This window comes from Oenanthe melanoleuca, chromosome 8, assembly GCF_029582105.1.
Source record: "Oenanthe melanoleuca isolate GR-GAL-2019-014 chromosome 8, OMel1.0, whole genome shotgun sequence".
NCBI lineage: Eukaryota > Metazoa > Chordata > Aves > Passeriformes > Muscicapidae > Oenanthe > Oenanthe melanoleuca.
Window position 1 is genome coordinate 15,421,927 of NC_079342.1, and position 22,320 is coordinate 15,444,246.

The 22,320-nt window shown below is 37.6% G+C and overlaps 1 protein-coding gene across 1 annotated transcript in view; it reads left to right on the forward strand.

Annotated features, from left to right (window-relative positions):
- The window catches only part of ADGRL4 (adhesion G protein-coupled receptor L4), a 73,211-nt gene that overhangs the window by 35,779 nt on the left and 15,112 nt on the right, over positions 1 to 22,320 (forward strand). Inside the window, exons 3-13 of the mRNA XM_056497060.1 lie at positions 1,333 to 1,485; positions 7,458 to 7,613; positions 8,132 to 8,202; positions 9,914 to 10,081; positions 10,153 to 10,336; positions 12,570 to 12,686; positions 13,764 to 13,957; positions 15,210 to 15,377; positions 16,892 to 17,095; positions 18,103 to 18,323; positions 18,418 to 18,484. Of these exons, the coding sequence (XP_056353035.1) occupies positions 1,333 to 1,485; positions 7,458 to 7,613; positions 8,132 to 8,202; positions 9,914 to 10,081; positions 10,153 to 10,336; positions 12,570 to 12,686; positions 13,764 to 13,957; positions 15,210 to 15,377; positions 16,892 to 17,095; positions 18,103 to 18,323; positions 18,418 to 18,484 (1,703 nt within the window). The remainder of the gene's footprint in view (positions 1 to 1,332; positions 1,486 to 7,457; positions 7,614 to 8,131; positions 8,203 to 9,913; positions 10,082 to 10,152; positions 10,337 to 12,569; positions 12,687 to 13,763; positions 13,958 to 15,209; positions 15,378 to 16,891; positions 17,096 to 18,102; positions 18,324 to 18,417; positions 18,485 to 22,320) is intronic.

The window sequence follows — 22,320 nt, forward strand, 5'->3', positions numbered from 1 at the left end:
TTTCTTCTCCCTGTCATGCTCCTAAATCATTTCTGTTCTGCAATAAATTGTTATTTCTCTCCCTGTTAGAATTCTTTCCTGTCATTCATCATGCTGTGAGTACCTTTTACTTGAGAAAGGAACAAAATCCCAGTACATTTCAGGAAGCCTTTAACTCTTTTCCTTTCTCATGATGTAGAAATAGAGAATTCCACTCAAGAGTGCCACCTTCTTTGGGAGACTTGCATTGTTTTTTTTTGTTCCAAAGTTTTGGGGTACTTCAAAAAATGGGCTTTTGGAAAGATGGATTTATCAGTATTGTGAGTGTTTCTTTGTGTGTTTGATAAGTAGTGTGACTGGATAAAGAAGCTTTGGAAATTTTTTTCAAATTTGGTCTGAAAATTACTCAGTAGACAACAGGAAACCTTGGAAGATTTTGGAGAGGAAATGGTTTTATTGAGTCACTGCAGATCAACTATTCAGCTCAAAGCATGAGTTTATGATTGTGTTTGACCTTTGATGAAGGTTGCTGGATCCCCATGCTCATAATGACAGCACATGCTGAGGCTCTGCAGAGGTGACAGTCTCCAACTTGTGTATATCACTCCTTCTCACTGAATCATTGGAGAGATTAGCCCTGTAAAATTGTTCATGTGAATTTGCAGGTACAAAAATTTTGACTTGCAGAGCCATTGCTAAGAGGCAAGGTTTAATACATGAATCTTGCTCATCTCTTTGCTAAGACCTTTGGGATAACTGAGAAAAAACAAAGTACTTGAAGACTCAGGCCAGTAGTAGGATAAATTTGTAAGTCTGTTTTCCAGTAATGCTGAGAAATGCCACAGAAAGTCTTTCAAAACAGACCATTAAAATTGTGCAGTTAGCTATAGTGGTTCTGCTTTGATGTCAGAGAATGAAGGAGGTGATTTCTTTATATCCTTTTGACCTCTGTTTTTTACAATTCAGAATTCCCTGACACATCCTCAGAGTGAGCTTCTACCTGTAGATTTTTGGATAGGAATAAAATGTTATCAGTTACAACCATGGAAGAACATGCACTTGTCTCAATCCTTTATTCCAAGTGTATATCCAATTAAACCACTCATTTCAGTATCCCACTGATTGTCTCACTTGTTGATTCACAGAGGATGAGGGCAGATGAGTGCTGCTGAGCACCTGATTACAACCTTAACAATGGGAAAACCATATAGACAAACACCAAGAGTACCTGCTCAGCATTCAAGACTTATAATGAAATACAAGTGAAATAGCAGAGCCAAATTAAGCTTATACAATACTGCTTTCTTCAATCATCAGATGTAAATATATTTCTCCATAATTTGTGTCTTGCAGATGATAATGAGTGTGAAAATGCTACTCAGCCTTGTGGAGAGCATGCCAATTGCACAAACACAGAGGGAAGTTATTACTGCACATGTATGTCTGGCTTCAAACCCAGCAATGGACAACAAATTTTTGTTCCTAATGATGGAACCTCCTGCATGGGTAAGTTATTACTGTCTGCCAGATAGCTTTACATTGTCACTCTTCTCTTATTCCTTCTCTTAATTATAAATATCTAGCAAAATGCTTTCATATTTGTGAAATTTGGAGTCTGGGTATAAAATTCCCACATTTTGCACTGGAATAGGCTTGCTTAATATTCCAGTTCAGCCCACACTTCTCCCTGGCAACAGAGCAGCTGCCATTGCTTACAGTGACACTTGAGTCTTGACTCTGCTTGCAATATATTTAAATCCACATGTCACAGATTTAAACAATAAATATATAGTTAAGACAACATAGAAATCACCAATTCACCCATTTATGCCACAGTATCACTGATCTGTGAGCAAGGTGGTCACATTCTCTGGGAAAAAATTGACAAAATATTCTGTACTCAGATCTGGATCAACAAAATCCTCTGTAAGTTTGAGCTAGTTTGAAATATCTTTTGTTTGGAAACTTGGTTAGGATATTTTTGGTAATTTTTCAAGTCTGATCAAAAACAACAAGCAAGATCAGTGGTTATCCTGCCTCCTGTGCCATTCATTAACTTCTGTTTCTGTAGCAGCTGAATGAAACATGTTCAAGATTACAGGGGAGGAAAAGTTCTGTGGAAAAATGTTATTTCTGAACAACCATGCAATCCTTTAGGATTTAGTCTGAATGGAAGAGCTGTAACTATTTCTCTTTTTTCAAACTCCTGGTAATTTTCTCTGTATGTTGCAAAAGTCCTCAGGGAATGGGAAAATGAGAAATAAATCTATTGCCCTTTACACCTTTATGCTGACTGTGTCTCAGTCTAGGTATGTCTCCTGTGAGCTGCTGAGTGCTGACAACCTCTCTTCTCACTGCTCTTAATATCAGCAGAGTGGTTGCATATTAAGCCAGAAAGTGATCTAATCGACATTTCTTGCCCATTGCTCACATCCATCTAAAAGTGCTCTGCTTTATCCAGCTGCTATGAATCATTCTTAAATTAGCTGGGGTAGAGACAGTTAGCACATTGAGCTGTAAATATTCTCACCATTTCTGCTCCAGGTTTTGATTTTTACATTATGATATTTCCTCAGCTTCAGAAGTTTGTCTTCAAAGTTATCTCTCTGACTTTTTTGTGTCACTTTAACTTCTTACCATTACTTCTTACCATTAGCCTAATAATTTCTTCTCTTTTTTTCTCTCTTTACTGGGCAGATTGATATTTTTTATCCTCTTCTAGGGTTTAGTTTACTTCTTCTTTAAAATCCACATGGAGGACCCAAGAGCTTTCAAAACTCACACTGAAATTAAAAAATTACCTGTGGGCACCTTTTCTCATTAAACAAGTGTACCAATTACTTTACCAACATGTGAGTCCTAAAGACAACCTTTTGATCCACAATTAACTTTTTCTCTATTCATCAGAGCCACCATAATAAGATATTTTGTACCCAGTGGCTCTGCTGTTACAGGTGGGAGATATGACTTGCACACAAGCAGCTGACATTTGTGTATTCAGGCTGACACCTGAAGTAAATGCCAAAATTTATTGTAAATAGAGTGCAAGTTATTAAGTACAAATCACAGAACAGAACTACCAGATATCCATCCTACAGAAGTTTACAGGGCCCCATAACATATTTTTAGATTTGGCAAAGTCTTAAATCTTCTTTTTAATATATGTATATAGGTACATGGCACTAGCTTTAAAACTATTGAACAACTAGTGGTTGAATTTTGGAGAGTATGCCACTATGAACCCTCTTTGTTTATGCCCTCAAACCTACCTGAATTTCCAGCAGTGCCAGGGTGGTACATACCCATGGGTGTGCAATTCACTTTCAAAATCCATGCACGTACATGTGTGTTCCCTACAGGCTCCCAAGTAAAAATGATAATGTTCCCCAAGGTCAAAAAGATCAAAAGAAATCTTGGGACAGAAACTTTTAGAAATGTTGGTTCACCCTTAATCCAGTCAGAATGCTGAGTTTTGAGTTGAGGGTCAAAATATTTCACCCATGTTATCAGGTAGAATTGGTCAAGAGATGACAAAGATGCAGATAGAGGAGGAGCTGGACAGTAGGAAGGGAAACAGAAGAAAAGGATAAAGGAAATGGAGAAGAAAAAAATAAGAATGCAGAGATGTGACATTTCTGAAGACATTTTTCTGCTGTCCTGAAAGTGAGCTATTAAAATCTAGTTTTTGATTTGTGTAAAAGCCATACTTTTCCTTAGACTTCACAATTTATCAAATGTTGAGCTGCAGATAAAAAAAGTGAAATATAAGCCTACTTTTTTTCACCCCAGTCAACAGAGTAAAAACATTAAAATGGCCATCTGTGAAATGAAAGTGACATCCTCACCACCCTGCCTTTTCTGGGAACATGCTATTAGCTCTCTTCAGGTATTTCTGAGAGCACTGGGAAGGCACCCATTCTGCATCTCATCCTTTGCTGTGACAAGGGAGCTGCACAGTGGATGGAATCTGGCGTTGGGCCACGTTGCTAACTTTTCTTTTTCCTTTGCCATTCATAGCCTTTTTCATTTCTACTTTGTGTGTGCTGCTGCCTTCCACAGTGTGGAGACACGGGGAGGGAACATCTAGTCCTTTGCAATTGGACTTTTCAATCACTTGCAAGCTACTAATAAGCAGAAGGGATAATGTAGACATCAAGCTGTCTTGACTGGCTGGTGAGGAATCAAAGCGATGCAGGTACAATCCTGTAATTGGCAAGACTGAGCATAATAACTGCTCTCAGTACTTTTAATTTAATTGGAATTTCCTTGCCTGCTGCAGTAAATGAGGAGTGACAAAGCACAGAAATAAAATAAAAGGTTATAAATCCATTTTCACACTAGCCTAAGTGGTGTTGGTGATATTATTTTTCTGATCGCAGCTATTATAAAAGCTTCAAAGTGCTGCTCCAGGATTTGTTTTGAATGTTTACTGGAAGGCCAGGGCTTTTTTTACAGACCTATGGCAAATGCTCTTCTGTTTAAAAAGCTGCTGTTCTTCAACCTTTCCTCGGGAATGCTGTCTCTGAAGACTGCTCACCAAGCCTTGGCAGCCCACTCCTGCTCCCACAGCACATCAAGGAGAGAGTTTGGGATCCTCACCCCAAAGCTCCACTAAAATTGGATTGCTGAAAGCACTGGCAAGCTGTTGTCCATGTGTGGTCCAACAATTGCATATTTGGTTAAAAAGGCATAACTACAAAATGTAGAGAAACAAAAGCCTACAGCTACAGCATTTCAAAGCAGGAACTTGAAAGCTGCATCTTGCAACTGTCACAAACTGTTGGCTGCCCCTGACAATCTCATGGATTCAAAAGGGATATGAAGCTGATTAGTACCTTGAGAGATCAGGCATATTGCCTTTTAATTTTGTCATCCAGGAGTTGTTTTTTAATTCTGGAAACAGTAAATTAAATAGGCGTGATGTGGACCCATTCCATATGGACAACTCAACAGCAGAAAGTCTATTTGCATCTACTCAACAGGGTGTCTCTGTCAGACTTTAAATAGCAGTCCTGTTTCCAGAGATGTGCCAAAATACTTGAATTTCTGTTGTTGTTTTGGATAATCGTGTCTTCTCATTAAAATCTCCATTACACTTAGTATCTGACATAATTACAAAAAGAATTTGCATGACTGCCCAATAATAGCAAATGAATAATTTACTGATCTAAAAAGTTTATGAAAAGAAAAGTGTCATGGCAATTTTGAAATATTTGTATCAGTAAATTATATGGAAACCTGATCTTTAGCAACAGTATTCTCAACAGCATTCAAATATTACTTTTTTACTTATAGGTTATAAATAGTTTTATAGTTTTGGCAAAGATTGTTGTCAATTGCTGGTGTTTAATGCACTGCATTAAATGATGAATGGCTTATTCAGATGTACATGTCCTTCATGTAGCTGACAAGGCCAAAGAAATCTCTGGTTTAAGGGTGATGTGTTTTCTTGTTAGACAAACTGGCTTTGTCGTGATTTTCACCCTTGCCACTTCATTCATTCAAAGTCTCTCATTACAGTCACACAACAAGGCACTGACACACACCCTCTGTTTCAAACAGAGCTTTATAATTTACTGATGTGAGAGGTTATTTAAATGCCAAGAGTAAGAACTCTAGCCTTATGTCTTTAAATGACAGCATTTAATTATGAGGTATCCTGTGTGTAGCACTATATCATGCTATTTTCCTTCCCTTTTGCCAGATTGGTTCATGTACAATGTGGTTAGCTCCATAACTATGAATACTGAGGTCACAGAATACAAATACAAATCATGCAAAGCTTAATTCCTGAAAGAGAAACATTAGGAGTTTGGGGTATTAAATATGGAAATAAACTATTGCCCTAATGCAGAAAATCAAAATCCTGCTTTAAACTTCCATGCTGGCACAAACCATTTAAGCACATTGCTTTCTGGTGGCTCTCCCTGTAGAGCAGTGGTGGCTGTGCTGGGGAGGGCAAATGCACCTCCAGCCCCACATCTCCTTCCTGTCTGTGCAGGACTCCAAACTGCTTTTCCAAGGCAGCTTCTGGACTCCAGGCTTAAAACACAACATATCAGGTGCAAACCAGAGTCAATGGCTCATTGAGAAAAAGAGGTATATGAGAGTGAGGTGGGACTTCAGCCTTGAGTCCATATAGACAGATAGCCCCCAAGTACCCTTCAGGTATTTTTTGCATTCCCTCTATATATCCATATACATGCAGTATATCTTTCCATTTTTCAGCAATAACCTTATTTCACATGCATTATTGCTCCTGTTTGTGTTCCTCTTTGAAAACCACCAAGATTCTTGTATCAAAAGCAGGATGTGAAACTAGTTCCTAGAAGCTGATAGTGAATTTCCAGCCACCCTACATCTGATTTCTGCTTGTCTGTTCTTAACACCCCTCTGGCTGAGCAGAGGCTGACTGTAAATTCAGATAGCTCTTCTCCTCCACTGATCAATTAACCACTACTTTTTTTCACCAAGTTCTTTCCAAAATTAAGCATCATACCAGCTCTTGACTGGAGTTGTCTTCCTCTCTCCTCCATTCCCTGCACTGTCTTTCCTTTCCTTTCCTTCAGTTCAGTTCTCAGGCTGTTACTTTAAACCCACTCATGTACCACTTCATTTTTCAGATATACCTGTCCCAAAGCTCTTCATTTTTTTTCTCCTTTCCAGCACAGCACTTCACAGTCCATTACTTCATTCTCCAGAATTATTTGGTATAGTTCCCAGTTTGCTTTCTCCACTGAGTTATTTGATCTTTATCCTTAGCCAGCCAAATAATGCAAAATAATCAGTACTCCAGCCAGGGATTTAGTACCCAGCTCTCCTAAATTGTTCAATTCATGGATTCCCTTACTGGAATTCATTGGTTTAATTCCTGGGTTATGCCCCACCCAGTTACTGTACTTGTCTACCTAATGGCAAGTTATTTAGAAGCACAAAAGACATTTAAGGCAAAAGCAATGTGAATGTGGATTTAAAAAAAAATAGGATATACCAAGTACTTTAAAGGGCACAGAGTTTAGTTCTTAGATTAACAAGATGGACAGAGTGAGTTTTTGCAGTGTCTTTTTAAAGTTGCAACTTAAAAGACAAGTCTGTAGGTTGTTCTTTTCTTTTTCTAACTGAGCTGAAAAAATCTATTTAGTCTAATCTCTGAAAAATGGATTTTGGATGGTTTGCATCGTGCCAACCATTTTGTTATGACAGAATTAATATTGTTTTAAAACAAGCAGTGTAGAATTATATAGCAATAAAAGTGATGGTATAAAAATATGATCAATGATGACTTATCTCTCTAATCCTTAAGTATTATAATTGGCAGGGGCTTTGCCATTGAGATTGTGGGTTTGGTTTTGCTTTTTTTTATTACATGAAATTTTATTATGAAACTGCTTGTAGTGTGCAGGGCTATTATCAACAAAGCAGCAAGGTGTTAGTGTGTAAATACTTAATAAAAATTCAATTTCTCACGATATTTGCAGATGTAGATGAGTGCAGCAATGAAGGAACTGTTGCCTGTGGAGATCATGCAAAATGTGAAAACGTGGATGGAGGGTTTATCTGCTCCTGTAAGGAAGGTTATCAACCATCCACAGGAAAATTGCAGTTTAAGCCAAATGATGGCACTTCCTGCCAAGGTACATGATATTATAAAGGTTTATGTGTTATTATAGAGATACATCTTCTGAGAAATCCACCAGTGCCTATTTATCTTCAGTTAGATTAATCAGCAAGACATGAAAAAGAGGCAAGGCTGTGGCATCTACAATTCCTGAGAATAGAATAATTTTGTAAATGTGTTTTTGCTAAGCAGTGTGATGAGATCCATTTGAAATAATGGTTGCCTCCTCACAGTTGTCAGATCTGCACTCCTCTCTGTAAATTCAAGCTGTCTCTACCCCACCTGTGGAAGTCCCATAAAAGGGACCAAACTCTCTACCTGAATAAAACAGCTTGTTCCAATCCTGCTATAACATTGGCCAATATAAACTCCTTGTGGTTGTAGTTTGAGAATGGAATTCTGTGTTTTATGCACATATTAATTCAGAATGCTGGTGGTTTGGGCAATGACCTAGACAAGAGCTCTTGCAATTAGTATGTATTGAATATTGATTGAACTGCAGTGTATAATTTGTTTCCCTTTTCATTTTTACAGAAAATCCAAAGGCCAAGTGTGAGTTATTCAAAGACTGTATAGCTGAACATATTAATAGAACTTTAGCCAGAGTAAGTAGCATTGGTTTGTAGATTAATTTTCAAATCCTTTAATTGTTTCTGTCTGAAACCCCTATTTCAATTATAATAGTTCTTAAACAGTTTTTAACAAAGGCTTGAAGCATACAATTGAACTTAAGCGTGTTTACAGAAGGCTTTTTCATAATTTCAAGTTATTTGAACTGGGTTGTATGTTCTACTCATGATAATAACTTGCTGGGAATCTGTGTGTTCCCTTTCCAGCCAAGTGAGTCATGATGCATGAAAAATTCAGAAGTGTGGTAATCACTCAGCTGTTTCTGTAATTTCTGGAGTTACACACTGCTGCATTTACTGATGTGCAATTATTTGCTTGTTCAGAGAGAAGGCAAGATAGCTTACAAAAGTAATGTCAACAAGTGACTAAATAGAGAAGGGAGCCATCACATCTTGGTATGCTGGTTTATTTACTCCTCAAAGGCGAGTGTGTAAAGTGATACAAGATTTATACAAACAAATACTCTGTGGCCAGAGTATTTTTCACCAGAAAATACTTTTTTTTCAGAGATTTCTGAAGCCAATTAAAAATATAATAATGAATACACTATTCCTTATTCTACAGTATTGTCTAATTTTAAAGGATAAATTAAGCATAAGCTTAAATAAATTAAATGCAATTGTATATGTTTGCATTTGATATTAAGCAATTTGATTAAATTACTGGATTCAAAAATATATTATTTCAAAGAGCTTTGTTTAACCTATTTAACCTAGTATTATATATATGTTGTATTAACATACTTTTTATGTTTACCTGCAATGTAATACATTATATCAAATGTAATACCTGCTTATCACACTTAGGTGCAAAAACATGGTAAATGTTACAGCAGATTCTTAGAGTGAGTTTATTTAAAAGATATACTCAAACCAAAATCAATAATTCAAAATACTTTTGTGTAAATGGCTGTCAGATTTTAGCCTGTTTTCTAGTTCTGTTCAGTTGCAGTCAAAGACAAAGCAAGCACCATAACAGCTATTGAATAGCAGAGAGATCATAAAAATCAGATGCTGAGTGTTTTATTAATTAGATTCCAGTATTGTGAAGTAAGAGTTCTTCTCTTATTCAGCCATGAGACTGAAATGTGGAAGGTTAATCTTCATCTCACATTCTCCTGCCTATATTTTTAAACTAGCTGTTTTACAGAAGTGCATTTTGCAGTTTATAAGCTGAAGCACTGAAGGAGAAATAGGCAATAGAGTTCACTCAACTACATGTTTTATAATTTGCATTTGAGAAAAAACAACTAAAAAAATACAAATACTTCCCATCTGCTCCCACCTCTTCAGTTATAAAAGTCAATAGATTAATACAGAAGCAGAGTAATCATATCACTGATATTTAATTGTTTTTGCAGAACATTTGCTAGTTCACTTTCAATCATCAGAATAAATAAAATTTAGCTGCTGTAGGGAAAAAAATTTGTAATCATAGCACATGTTTTTTTAATTGTGGTTGCTTGTGAAGGTTATACTAGACGTGTAATATCAATAATTTGCCAATCAATTTATCAATCAATATAATAAAAATAAATAAATCTGTTGATTGAGTAGAGGTGTTTATGCACAGGTTTCTTATAAATCAGTATATTAATTAACAGAAATCAGTGTATTGGTTTCATTTTCACGAGCAGAAATATGGCTTTTCTTGTTCCATTAAGACAGGAATTCTGGCATTTTTCAGATTAGTCATTTGAAAACACCTCTGGAGAAGCTGCAAGAAATTAATAAAAATACTTTGGGACCTCTTTCACCTGTAGAAGTGGTTTCATATGTTGAAGCACTGTCTTTTTCACCGTGGAACACCATGAGTGACTCTGACAATGAAGCCCTTCACAACACCACCATTAACGTGAGTGGATCAAGCCTTGGGTTTTGCCCTTTTTCCAAAGACTCTTCTCAAACATGTGCTTTTACTTGCAGGTTTTGGTCAACACTGTGAACAATTTTTTACAAAAAGACAAGATTTCTGTCTGGGAAGCTCTCCCTGTGGATAGGCAGAGGCGGAGCCTGACTAAGCTGCTGCACACTGCAGAGCAGGCAGCACTTCTGGTGTCTCAGGGCTTCAAAAAGACAGCCCAGCTGGATGCTAATGCAAGCGACATAGGTAAGACAGAGAAAATTAATCTAAGATATACTTCGGATGTGGGTTAAACTGAGGAGCTTTTTCAGCATCATTATGAAGATTAGAAATGGTGTTATGTGAAAGACACAGGTGTTAATTTGTATGATTTTTGTAACTGACACCTGACTTTCAGTGTAGGTATCATAATTTTCAAAGACTACACATTTGAGTCCAGAACAAAAAAAATAAATTGAGAGTCTGTGGGCACTTGTTTTCATATTCTCTTTAAATGTCTCATTATGGCCCTACTCTCACACTCTAGATTCATTTTATAAGCAAAAAAATGTTCCTATGCATCTTTATGTGTATAAAAAACACCAGTGGAATGAAATTTGGACTTGCTCTCTACAGATTTTTCTTACTCTTTTTGGTTCAGTGTATTTATTGTAAATGAACTTGGAATAAGGACTGTACCTAGTGAGTTTTACCTTGAGAAGTTTTATCTCAACAGGAATTTCTCATTTTAAGAGGAATTCCCCAGGAGGAGAATTGGTTGGTTTCAACTGCACCATTTTGCTCACCTACCTTCTCCCTGTGTGCTGGTGTCTTCCCACCAATACCTGCTGATTTTGCTGTGGTAATAATAGTTTTACCATTCCTTCACTGAGAGAGAAGTGAGGCTGACACCAGCCACCTCTGAAAATCCTGATAAAGCATGGCTGATTCCTTTGTCAGTGGCCAGTCTTTCATCTTTATTTTTCTGCATGTCCCCAAAGGGTGATATGATTTCTTATTTTAGATTTAGTACAGTCCTTCAGTGTCTCTCACCAGCTTGCTGTTTTATATGATGGCTTGATGAGAAAGATTCCTACTGTGGTCTCCAGGCAGGTCAAACTGCCTGTTCTTCCCTCACCTTTCTGAAAATAAATTAGAGTGATGGAAAAGTAGGGAGGGATTTGTTCCTTGACATAGGCTCTGTAGAATCAGAGTTAGGTTATTGCAGAGCACCTCTGGGTGTGCAGCAGGTCCAGAGCAGAGCCAGGTGCTGGTGAAGCCCCTGTGCCCCTCCCCACACTCCCTGCCCTGAAAGCAGAGGCTCTCATGACACGGGGCTGAGGCTGTCAAAGTCAGGGAGAGAAGGTTTGGGTCTCCAGTGGAAGTGGGCATCAGCCACCAAGGCGGCAGAAAAAGCACCAAGAGAATGGAGAGGAATTCCTGTGTTGAAAGGTTAATGATTATATCCCTTGGGGTTTTTTTCTAAAATGATAAACTGAATAAGCTTATTTCCAAATTGAACCCAAACCCTAAAATTTTTTGTTACCATTTTTCAGCATGAATAAATTTATCACAGTTCTCATATGTGCCACACACAACTATTTTGGGATAAGACCTACAACATCACCCCTCTCCATTGCTTTTTTTGGTGCAAGCTCTTCAACTACGAGCTTTTCAAAACTCCAGCCAAAGAAAACAATTTCCTATGCCCATACAAACATTTTCTGACAGCTGGTCTATTGAATAGCTCATATTATTTTTGTGTGCTGTGCTATAAGCAATGCAGATGGTCTAGCTTAGTGATATTCCTCCATCAGTCAAGTCTTAGATTTGTTTGCTGTTGTTTTGTTTTGTTTTGTTTTGTTTTTTGTTTTGTTTTCAAAAAAAGCCTGATTGACTTATTTTTGTTCCCATCCTGAGTGATTGAAACTCAGCACGGTAATGAAGCAAGTAAAGAGCTCAATAGACTCTAATGTAGTTTTTGTCCTAAGGGGTGATGCTTGTTTGCTTTTTGACAAGACACATCATTAGTTCATGGTGCATTGTGTGTTTGGTAGCATGGATAGATAACCATAAAATATATACCTTTCAAAAAATTGGCTTTTATCAAATGTTATTATTCAGTGGAGAATTTTATGCTTTCCTTTTTATAATTGTGATTTGTGGCCCCTTTCAGAAATACATTTTTAATAAAGCAATAGCTCTTCCTAAAGTAACCTACATTGTTTTTTCCAGTACCTAATTTAAGGCAAGGTAAATAAGAGACTATATTTTTCATGAAAAGAGTAAAAAGTACGGGAGCAAAATGTATGCATGAAAATAAAAAAAACATAGATGTTTAAACACACATGTTATATTAATGAAATTTCTTTTGCACAAGGATAGAGTCTTCGAATTCACAGTAATTATGCAATTCAGTAGCATATTTATTAACCCAACTCTAAATTATGGTAGGTCATAATGGAGCTGTGATTTGTACACTATTTTTCTTCTTTTGTAGCACTCAAGGTTTTTGCTTTTGATTCACACCACATGAAACACATCCACCCTCATGTATACACAGGGGGAGATTACATAAAGATCTCTCCAAAGAAGAGAAAGGAACCTCATCCAAATGGTAAGAAACAAAGGTTGGGGAGTAGGTGGGTTAATAAACACCTTGGATAGAAAAAAGCCAAATGGGCAGTTAACCCAGGCTGAACTTCCACACTGCTGACTACAAAGACAAGGTATTTTTATCTCCCTTTCTCCTTTATTGTCTCAAGACTGATATTTCTAACATATCCAGTGGCACAGTGAGTATCCAGTGAGTTTTTACTGGACCAGAGATTGGTATCACAGGTCTGAGCTTTATCCATTTCTCAATCATACATCTGCTCTTGGCCCCTTCAACTCTCTGTGCTACTTCTCCTTCAAAATTTGGTGCATTTTTCCATTCAGAGAGTAGCTCACTGGGTCAAGAACATGTAATCTTTAGTGTCAAAACCAGCAGGACCCAAACCTGGCTTGTACCTCAGAGTGCTACAGAAAGGGCTTACAACTACTGTCATCACTAAATAAAAATGCATGTTTAAACAGCTCTGGAATTAAACCACATAATTTAATAAACATGAAAAATATTTTTTCAATCCTCATCCTCCATCTAATCTGTATCTCACCAAGTATCAATATCTAAAAATGTGGTTTATTGTGGTGCCAGAGAGAAAGTCACTACAGTGTTTAAGATCAGCACTGAATACAAAAATACTTTTTTCTTTTTCCCTATTTGTATTCCATCCTGGGTCCAATGTAATGGAAGTCATTACAAAAGCAAGCCAGGTACTTCAGAAAGGTCCAGTATTTACCTCAGGTGTGAGACATTCTACTTTATAAGAGTTGACACCACATGTGTAACCAGTTGCAGAACAGCAGCAAGCATACATTACTCTAGGAAAACTACATATGCACACATCTAATTAGTATTGCCAGTGGAACACACATTTTTATTTCTAATGCCTATTACATTGCTTTAAATAAAGCTATATTTCATTGTCTGTAAAACATTTTTATAAGTATTCCACAAAGGCTCCGTCTGTTCTGCATACTTTATGCACTAGCAGCAATAATGCCTGTTGTTTATTGTTTCTTTGATGCCTTGGATTCTGCTGCTGCACCAAAGCCCAGGAGGTGCTGAGCAGGGTGTGTTTGTTGGTAGGCACGGTCGCCGTTGTGTTCCTGCGCTACAGCAGCGTCGGGTCTCTGCTCTCGCCGCCGCACAACCGCTCCTCCAAAGGTCCCTCCCGGCAGGGACACACCGTGAGCTCAGCAGTCATTGCTGTGGCAGTCAGCTCAAACCCACCCACGCTCTACGAGCTCGAGAAAATAACATTTACCTTAAAGTATGCCAAGGTAAGGGGGGGTTTGTCATCAGCTTCGGGTAAAACAAAGCATCGGCTAATCATTTTATGTGATGCAAGCATACCTGCAGCATGGGATAAACTAACACAAAACTCTGTTGTTTGATGATGTGAGGTTACCTTTACTACTCTAAGATTAATCTCAAATGTGACATCCTAAATTCACTATGCTAAATAGAGGAGAATTGCTATGGGGCTAAACCAAGGGCAATGATGCCATCTTTGCTGGGTTGTAGTATGGATAAAATGTAGATGTCTGGACCAGAGAATATTACAGGATCTTGATTGTTCTTTATTTATGTTTTCTTTCTGAAAGTTTTTCAGACAGTTAAGCATGTATACTAAAAAAAAGGGAAGTAACACTTCAAGGTTAATGCAAAAAAAAAGGTAGCCTGGAATAAGGGGGTAGTAGCAGAACCTATAGTTTTGAAGTTTGTTATTTCTGAAATCTGAACACATTTAATTAAAACTGAGAGGTTTACTTCCAGCAAATAAAGATTTTTGCTGGCTTCATTCATATGTGAAAAATCACCTTACATGGCACAAAGAATCATCAGAAACATAACAAGAAAGCAACTCTGTAGAGAGGTGAGCAGTAGGACAAGGTGCTAACCATGGTAACAAACTTTTAAATTTGTTCCTTCCTTTCCAAGTTAGAAAAATAATTATATAAATGTGCATATATTTATGAAGCCTATATTACAGGGGAGACTTAGTCTTTGACTAGATTTAGTAAGCACTAACTGTACTAAATAATACTAATGGTCTTAGTCATCACTGTTGTGTAGCAGGTGATATAGCAGGTGTGATATGACTCTGGCTTTATCCCAGATTGCTTTGTAAAATGGGCAGAATAAGTCTCAGTTTTTGAGCTGCTCATTTGGAATGGATAAGCCATGTGGCTGTAACCTTGGAGTCCAGTCCATGTTCAGCAGGTGCAAGTGTATACATCACAATGTTTTCAATAGGTTAAAAATTCCAACATCTCTGCAGGTGCCAGAAGGGTTCAGTAATCTGGTTAGACTACGTGTTTGGTGGGGTTTTAGCTGTGTGAATAAATTGCTTGCATCCCCAGCCACGTTCTAATTGCTTGGAATAGGCCTTGCAGAACGTGTTTTTGTTTCCCAGCCTCCCAATGATAACAAGCATTTTTTAATGAATTGCGCGGTCTAGCAGAAGAGAGGTCTCTTGATGGGAAATATCCTGCCTTTTGCCATCAGCAGAACATCTTGTTTCTGTTCCAGACTGCAGATAAAGACATTAAATGTGCATTTTGGAACTACTCAGACACAATGAATGGCAACTGGGCTACAGAAGGCTGTGAGCTGACACATTCCAACTCCACTCATATCTCATGCAAATGCAATCATCTGACTCATTTTGCTGTTTTGATGTCCTCAGGTGGCTCCGTTGTAAGTGCTGTTTTAATTTAGTGTTTTACCTGATGCCTTCTTCTGTTTTCATTCCTTATGTTTTTATTTTAGTGCAACCTGCATACTCACCCTCCTTTAGATTGTCTCTTGGTTTTGTTCAGCAAATGCACAATTTATTGTGCACAAAGCAAACAAAAATTCCTCCCATATGTGTTTGAATTTCCTTATGTCCTTTCTGCAGTATTACAGAGCAGTGATGCAGCAAAGTATCTTGTTCCAAAAACACAGTCTGTTGTGCTTATTTTTGGAGCATTGCATTTCATTTTAAATCTCACTTTAAGACTGCTGTGGGATTTATCTGCCATTCATTGGTGGTCAGCAGCCATATGGCCCTGAATTTCTGTCTCTCAAAACTTTGCCACCCATTTCTCTAACCTTGGCATCTAAAAATCTGCTTTAAATTCTCTCTGGAGAGTTTGCAGCAGCATAATCAGTCTGAAGTTTATGACTATTAAACAGGGACACTCACAACCAGCACAAAACTGGGAGAATGGCCATTCAATTTATGTCCTTCTTGTATTAAGAAGCCCCATAGATTTCCAGAGTCTCAGTGGGGATCTGCAAGAGCTCAGGTCCTGCCTCAGGAGGCAGCTTTATAAGGTATCAGAACTGACAGCAAGCAGAATATTAGCATGAATATACTGTATTGAGACAGTTCTCTCACACTGTGAGTTTCATGCTGATAGAGGCTGTTTCCTGGTTGCTAAATAGCATCCTAAGTCTTCAGTTCAAATTTAAAACCTTTGCAGGTACTTATATAGTTATTTTGAAAAGAAAGGCAGGGAGGTGAAGAATCTCTCATCCTTTATTTTTTTAAAAAAATACTTGATACATTTTCTGGTCAGCTGAATGCTATCCTTTTGCTGATGTACAGTCAGATGTATTTCAGCATTTCTTTGTTCAAATAGCAAACAGCAAAAGAAATTGTGTTCTTATACAGAAAATATTCACATCCTGTATTGAAGTATCTTGTGTTTCTCTGGAGAAAGTTCATGTTACATATCTGGAATAGCATTTGCTTGAAGTGATAGTTCTTTCAGAGTCTTATTTTGATCATGTTGCAAATTCAGTAAGTCAGTTATTCAGTCTTGCTTATCTAAGTCACTGCTGTGATAAGTCCTTTTATATTAGAAAATGTTTGGGTCATATTAATCCTACTGCCAGTGTATTTGTCATTCACTAAAATGATCTGATTTTGAAAATCTTATAAGGAGATACTGATGTTAATAAAAAGTTTTGTTAAGAAATATCAGAAAATGCAAGAGCAGGAATATATATACAGTTTATTACTAATTTCCCCTAGAATTATATCTGTCTCATGAAAACCCAATACTTTTTAGATTATCCAAAGTGTACATTTCTAGTGAAACTCTACAAACAGTTTTGATTAATATTTTGTAGAAAAGAAGAAAAGAGCTGTATTATAGAATGAGGTCTTTCTTGAGAAGTTACAAAGCTGTTCTTTTAAATACTATATTATAATTTTCCCCCAGGGTGTTACAAATTATAGCATTCTTACAAGAATCACTCAGCTAGGAATAATTATTTCGTTGATTTGCCTCTCCATGTGCATTTTCACATTCTGGTTCTTCAGTGAAATTCAAAGCACTAGAACAACAATTCACAAAAACCTCTGCTGCAGCCTTTTCCTGGCGGAACTTATTTTTCTGATTGGAATTAATATGAACAATAATAAGGTGAGTAGTTTTCACTTGTGCCTTGATTTTGGATTGCAAAATAAATATACAGTATAAGATATGATCTTCCTTCTGCTCCCTGCATTTCCTATCTACACCAGTGACCCTGACTTCCCAGTACAGCAACAGGAAACACAAAATGGTCATTTACAGAAGCAGGGCTTGTCTGAGCTGCTGTGTATTGACTTTGCTCCATGGGTTTCATTTAAAATTTGTCACCTTTACTGAGACTGTGATCTCAATGTGTTTAGCATTTTCACTTCACTTAGGATGCTGTACAAAGCCATGTTGGTGGCTCCCAGGGTAAGAGTTTTCTCTAAAATCAGGCCAGAGCTGCAATCCCAAGCTGACACCTGAGATATTGAACTGTTAGCTGGAGGACCACACGTGAGGCCTTGACTTGTCCCTTTTGCTTTTCAGATTTTTGTTGATTTTTGCATCTCAGATTATTTTTAGGAAGTAAAACTATACATAAATTAACAAAAGAGCCTACTATAAGTAGCTGAATAGGATTTAAAAACACTTTAAAAAATGTCAGCTGCTATCCCTGAGGTAGCACTCCAGTATTGATGGATTGAAAAATATCATTTTACAAACACTTTGTATAACAAAAGTTATTTCAGAAATAATTCCTTGTTATGCCTAATTACAATGCTATCAAAATAATACAAATTAACTTTGTGTAGATCAAGCATATAGACCACTCAGCTATAACTCAGCAATAGGATTAACTTATTCAAACCATTTATACTGTTTTTCTAGGAGGACATACACTAATTTTAAAAGTTGAATGTAGTCTCTTTATTTTATCATTTGCTACAGAAAACACTAGAGAATGAATGTGTAAATGGATGTAGCCAAGTTCTTGTTACCCAGCATTACAGCTGGGCTGAATCACCAATTTAGAGTCACTGGGTTGCTGTGCATGCACTATTACATTATAATATATATTGACAAAAGCCTATTAATAGAATTATGACTCCTGCTTTCTCTGATTGAATTTCTAGCTCTTCTGTTCAATTACTGCTGGACTACTCCATTATTTCCTTCTAGCTGCTTTTGCATGGATGTGCATTGAAGGTATTCACCTCTACCTTATAGTTGTGGGAGTCATCTACAACAAGGGTTTCTTGCACAAGAATTTCTATGTCTTTGGCTATGTCAGTCCAGCCGTGGTTGTTGGAATCTCTGCTGCTCTGGGATACAAGTACTATGGCACCACAGAAGTGTAAGTCACTGTTTCTGAGTCCAAATCATCATAAAGAAGGAGGCAATAATCACAAAAGCACATTTCAAGGCATTTTCTGCTGTTTAATTTTCAGATGTTGGCTCAGCACTAAGAATAACTTTATATGGAGTTTTATAGGACCAGCATGTCTAATAATTCTTGTAAGTATAATTTTATTTTTTTATTGTAGTACATAAAGCCAATAATAAAAGGTGTTTAATAATCACCCACCCACTGCCAGCATAGCTGTAAGTGCTAATTATAGGACAGAATTGACTAATTTAGACCTTTTTATAGTACCTCTAAATTTTTTATATGCTGTACATCTAAATACTTTACTAGTCTGAAAAATGAAGGCTTGACAAAAAAGTTCAATGTAATATCAGAGGAGTTTTTCTTCTTACTCTCTTTCTTTTATCCCAATGGTTTGAGAAATTCTGTGAAGCATTTCTGGCTTTTACAGAGAAGTGTCTTTGTGTGTCGCTGGCGTCTCAGCACGGCTCAGCAGGAGGTGTACACAGGCACCATCCTAGCAGACAGATAATCTGGTTTTTCAAATGTTGTGTGACTTAATCTCTTATCAGTGATGGGTCATCTTGGTAAGATTAGACTGTCATCTCTGTGGCTTTATCATTGGCGTGTACCCTGTCATCACCAAAGCCATTTTAAACTAAATTGCGACGTCAGAGAAAAGAACCCGCTATTTCACATGGGCAGGCCAGTCAAGTATTGATAGCCCTATTTCAGCTGTGAAGAGGGCCTTTTTAATTCCTGTTGGAAGTGGTTTCAAACCTGCAAATTTGGCAGGTATTACATGTTCAATTCTGGATGGAGAGGTTTTTGGTGTCCCGGGAGCATCTCTAAGTGCTGTAAAGTTTAAGGAGCCATTCTAGCTGTAATGGGGCTTTATTCTGTGTCACTGTGTTGACAGTGATAGCTGGAGCTAGCAGGAGGGGAAGGTGCAATAGTGAGGCCTCACATCTATGGTCAAGTCAGTTACAACTATGTTGCTTTTTAAGCCATTTGGTATAATGTGAGGATTTGTAAAAAAAAAGTGGAAGATCCTAACACATACAACTTGGTAGTGAAACAATTTTATTTCAAGGCATCCATTTCAAAGCTTAATAAAGATTCAGGCATAATTCTGGTCAAATTTCACACGAAATTCCCACTGCATATTGGTACAGCTGGAAACAACCTGCCAGATACAGCTGCAAGGTTATACCTCCCCATCTCAGCCTCCTGGTGGGCACAGCAGATTTTGAGAAGCAAAGCACCAGAACCTCCGTGGCTCAGTGCTTCTGGGTCAGACAGCCTGGTGTCCAGCAGGTTACTAAGATGGAATGAAATCACAGTGAGACATCATTCTATACTAGGAAATTCTTACAATTCTTAGGTTTAAGTTTACAATTTCCTATTTCCTCTTTGGAGCTTATCTTTTCTTCCATGGAGGCAGCAGGGCTGGGGGTTTTGTTGTTGTTTCTCTCATTCCTGTTCCTCAGATGCCTTCAAGCAAAGATTTATGCACAGTGATGTATCTCTGTACGGTTAGCACACGAAAATCACATTATCAAAACTCACAAAATGCCCCAAGTGCAGGCATCTGTAGCCTTGTGTTCAGCTCCAGCTGAGCTGTGCCCAGTGGGGATCTCAGGTACCCGGCGCAGAGGCAGAGCAGATCTGCAGTGGCTTTGCTCTAATTCTGGCTGGCTGCAGGAGCAAATCCTGCAAGCTGGGCTCTGAGGCATTCTTTGAGCACTCCAGATCTTCCAGCAATCCCTGCAAATTAAAAGGAAAAAGGGAGGTGCTAGAAGTTGATCCAGGTCTGTGTGCCAGTTTCTTTTTCTCACTCCTTTGCCCAAGTGAATCCATGCTAAAGACCTACAGCTGAACAGCATGAACCCTGTGGTTGTTCAGCTACTTTTGGTGTGTCCTACAAGTATTTTGTGCTAACTTATTTTCACAGTATTCACATAATTTTATTTATTTTCTTTTTGTAACCATGTGCCACTAGACTATGGGGGAAAAGGCAACCTGCTTTCAGCAAGGTGTTTCAGCAGCTCCAGGGTTTTTTTGAGGGTTTGGACAGCCTGCTTTGATGGAGTGATAGCAAAATGAAGCCTGAACTGCAACAGGGGTATTTTCTAAAGGTGCAGGTATTTAGCTCATGCTCTATCCAGGTAATAAAGGAAAATATGGAAAACCCTATGAAAATAGGCACTGGCACTAGGAGAAGAAGTCAATGTCAGATGTCTTCTCCATGGAAAGCACATTGCTGGTAGTAATTCTTTTTCCATTGTCCAGCCTTCATGTTGAGAACACTGCATGGTCTCCAACATGACAAAGATTAAACTCTCCCAAGTAGTGCCACTCAGGCAGTCTTTTTAATTACAGGAGCCAGTCTTTTCCCAATATTTCCATTCTGCCCACAGCTAATTAAAAAGACTAAAAAAAAATATTAATTAAAGACTCTGACAAGAAAATATCACTTTTGTTCTGGGATAAACAGATAGGGCACTGCAACCATCATACTGAAAGCTAAAAAATCTGGCAGTTTAAAGTTTACCTTTAATCTTGAGTTCAGCTACTAATAGCATTGAATTTGTCGTTTTTCCAAGATAGTTGGGAGACCATGGATACCATTTCTCTGGAGGGCTACTCACCACAAAATTCTTGCATAGAAACATTAAAATAATTGTCAGGACAAATGCCCATGTATCCAAATAGTGGTTTCCATTTGTGTGAGGGGGCCCAGGAGATTTGTGGTTTGGATTATGCTGTAATGTGCCTCGAGACAGCATGTAAATGATGAAGAACAGAACCACCCCTGTACCAATGGGTTAGCTGTCTCAGGGCATGTTGTTTCACACACATTCTTGGGCTGTAAATCTGTAATAATAATGGAGCATAGGGAGCTCAAGTGTTTATCAGAGTACAAATTAAGTTCTCCTCTGATTGCCTAAGCAGAAATACTACTTTTGAAGGTGTTTGCTTATTAATACTAAGGTTCTATTAGAAGTCTTAAGTGCAAAGCAATTGCCTTATTGATCTCATCTAAAAATTATTATTATTATTATTAGATTGGTGACTGTGCATGAAAAGAAGTAGGTCAGAAACTCTTTAGATGGACTTAGCAAAAAAAGAGCATTTTAAACCTTTACAAAACAAGCTGCAAACTGGAGATAATTTTTACAATTTATTTCTTCCTCCTAATATTTGTAATCTTTAGAACCACAACCATTTTAACTAAAACTATGCAGTAGATTAGATCAAAGCATACAAGTATGGAGAAATTATTTATAACAAGTATTTAAACTTTTTAATAGAAATGTGAGTTTATCTCAAGCTTTAAGGGACAAACATTCACACATATGGCAATCCCAGATTTAAAAGGTACAAAAATGGGAGGAGAAAAAAAAAGAGAGAATAAAAAGAAGCCCTAGAAGATTTTCTTTTCTATTGTAACACACTCTTACAATAATAATCTCCCTGTAATAAGTGTGTAGAATAGAAATGGCTATTTGCCACCAGGGTGATGTGGCTGCAGTTTTGATTAGCATGTAATATCAGCCAACAACAAACTCCTTCCCATTGTGGAGGATTTCAGCTTGGCTTTCCCCACCTATGGCATCCTAGCTTTCTGAATGGGAGTAGACCTATGTAAGGGCTTTATTCTGAACCCCTGGTGCTTTTGGAAACTTCATCTTTTAAACTCTGTAGACACATCATAAGTCCTTCCACTTGTAACTATTTTGAGGTTCAGCTATACATTAGTTATCCACTCAGGAGTAGAAATGATGTCTGGAAGGGTTGGCCAAGGGCTATTAACACTGTAGTTATGAAAGTCTACGAGACATTAAAAGGAAAATTTGGAAAAGAATCACTGCTATTCCAAGTGCAGCTCTAGCCAACCCTTCTAATATACCTGTCTCCCACAATGTTCTCCCATCAAATCTGTTCAGCTGAGCTTTGTGCAGCAAGTTCAAAGTCGCCCACG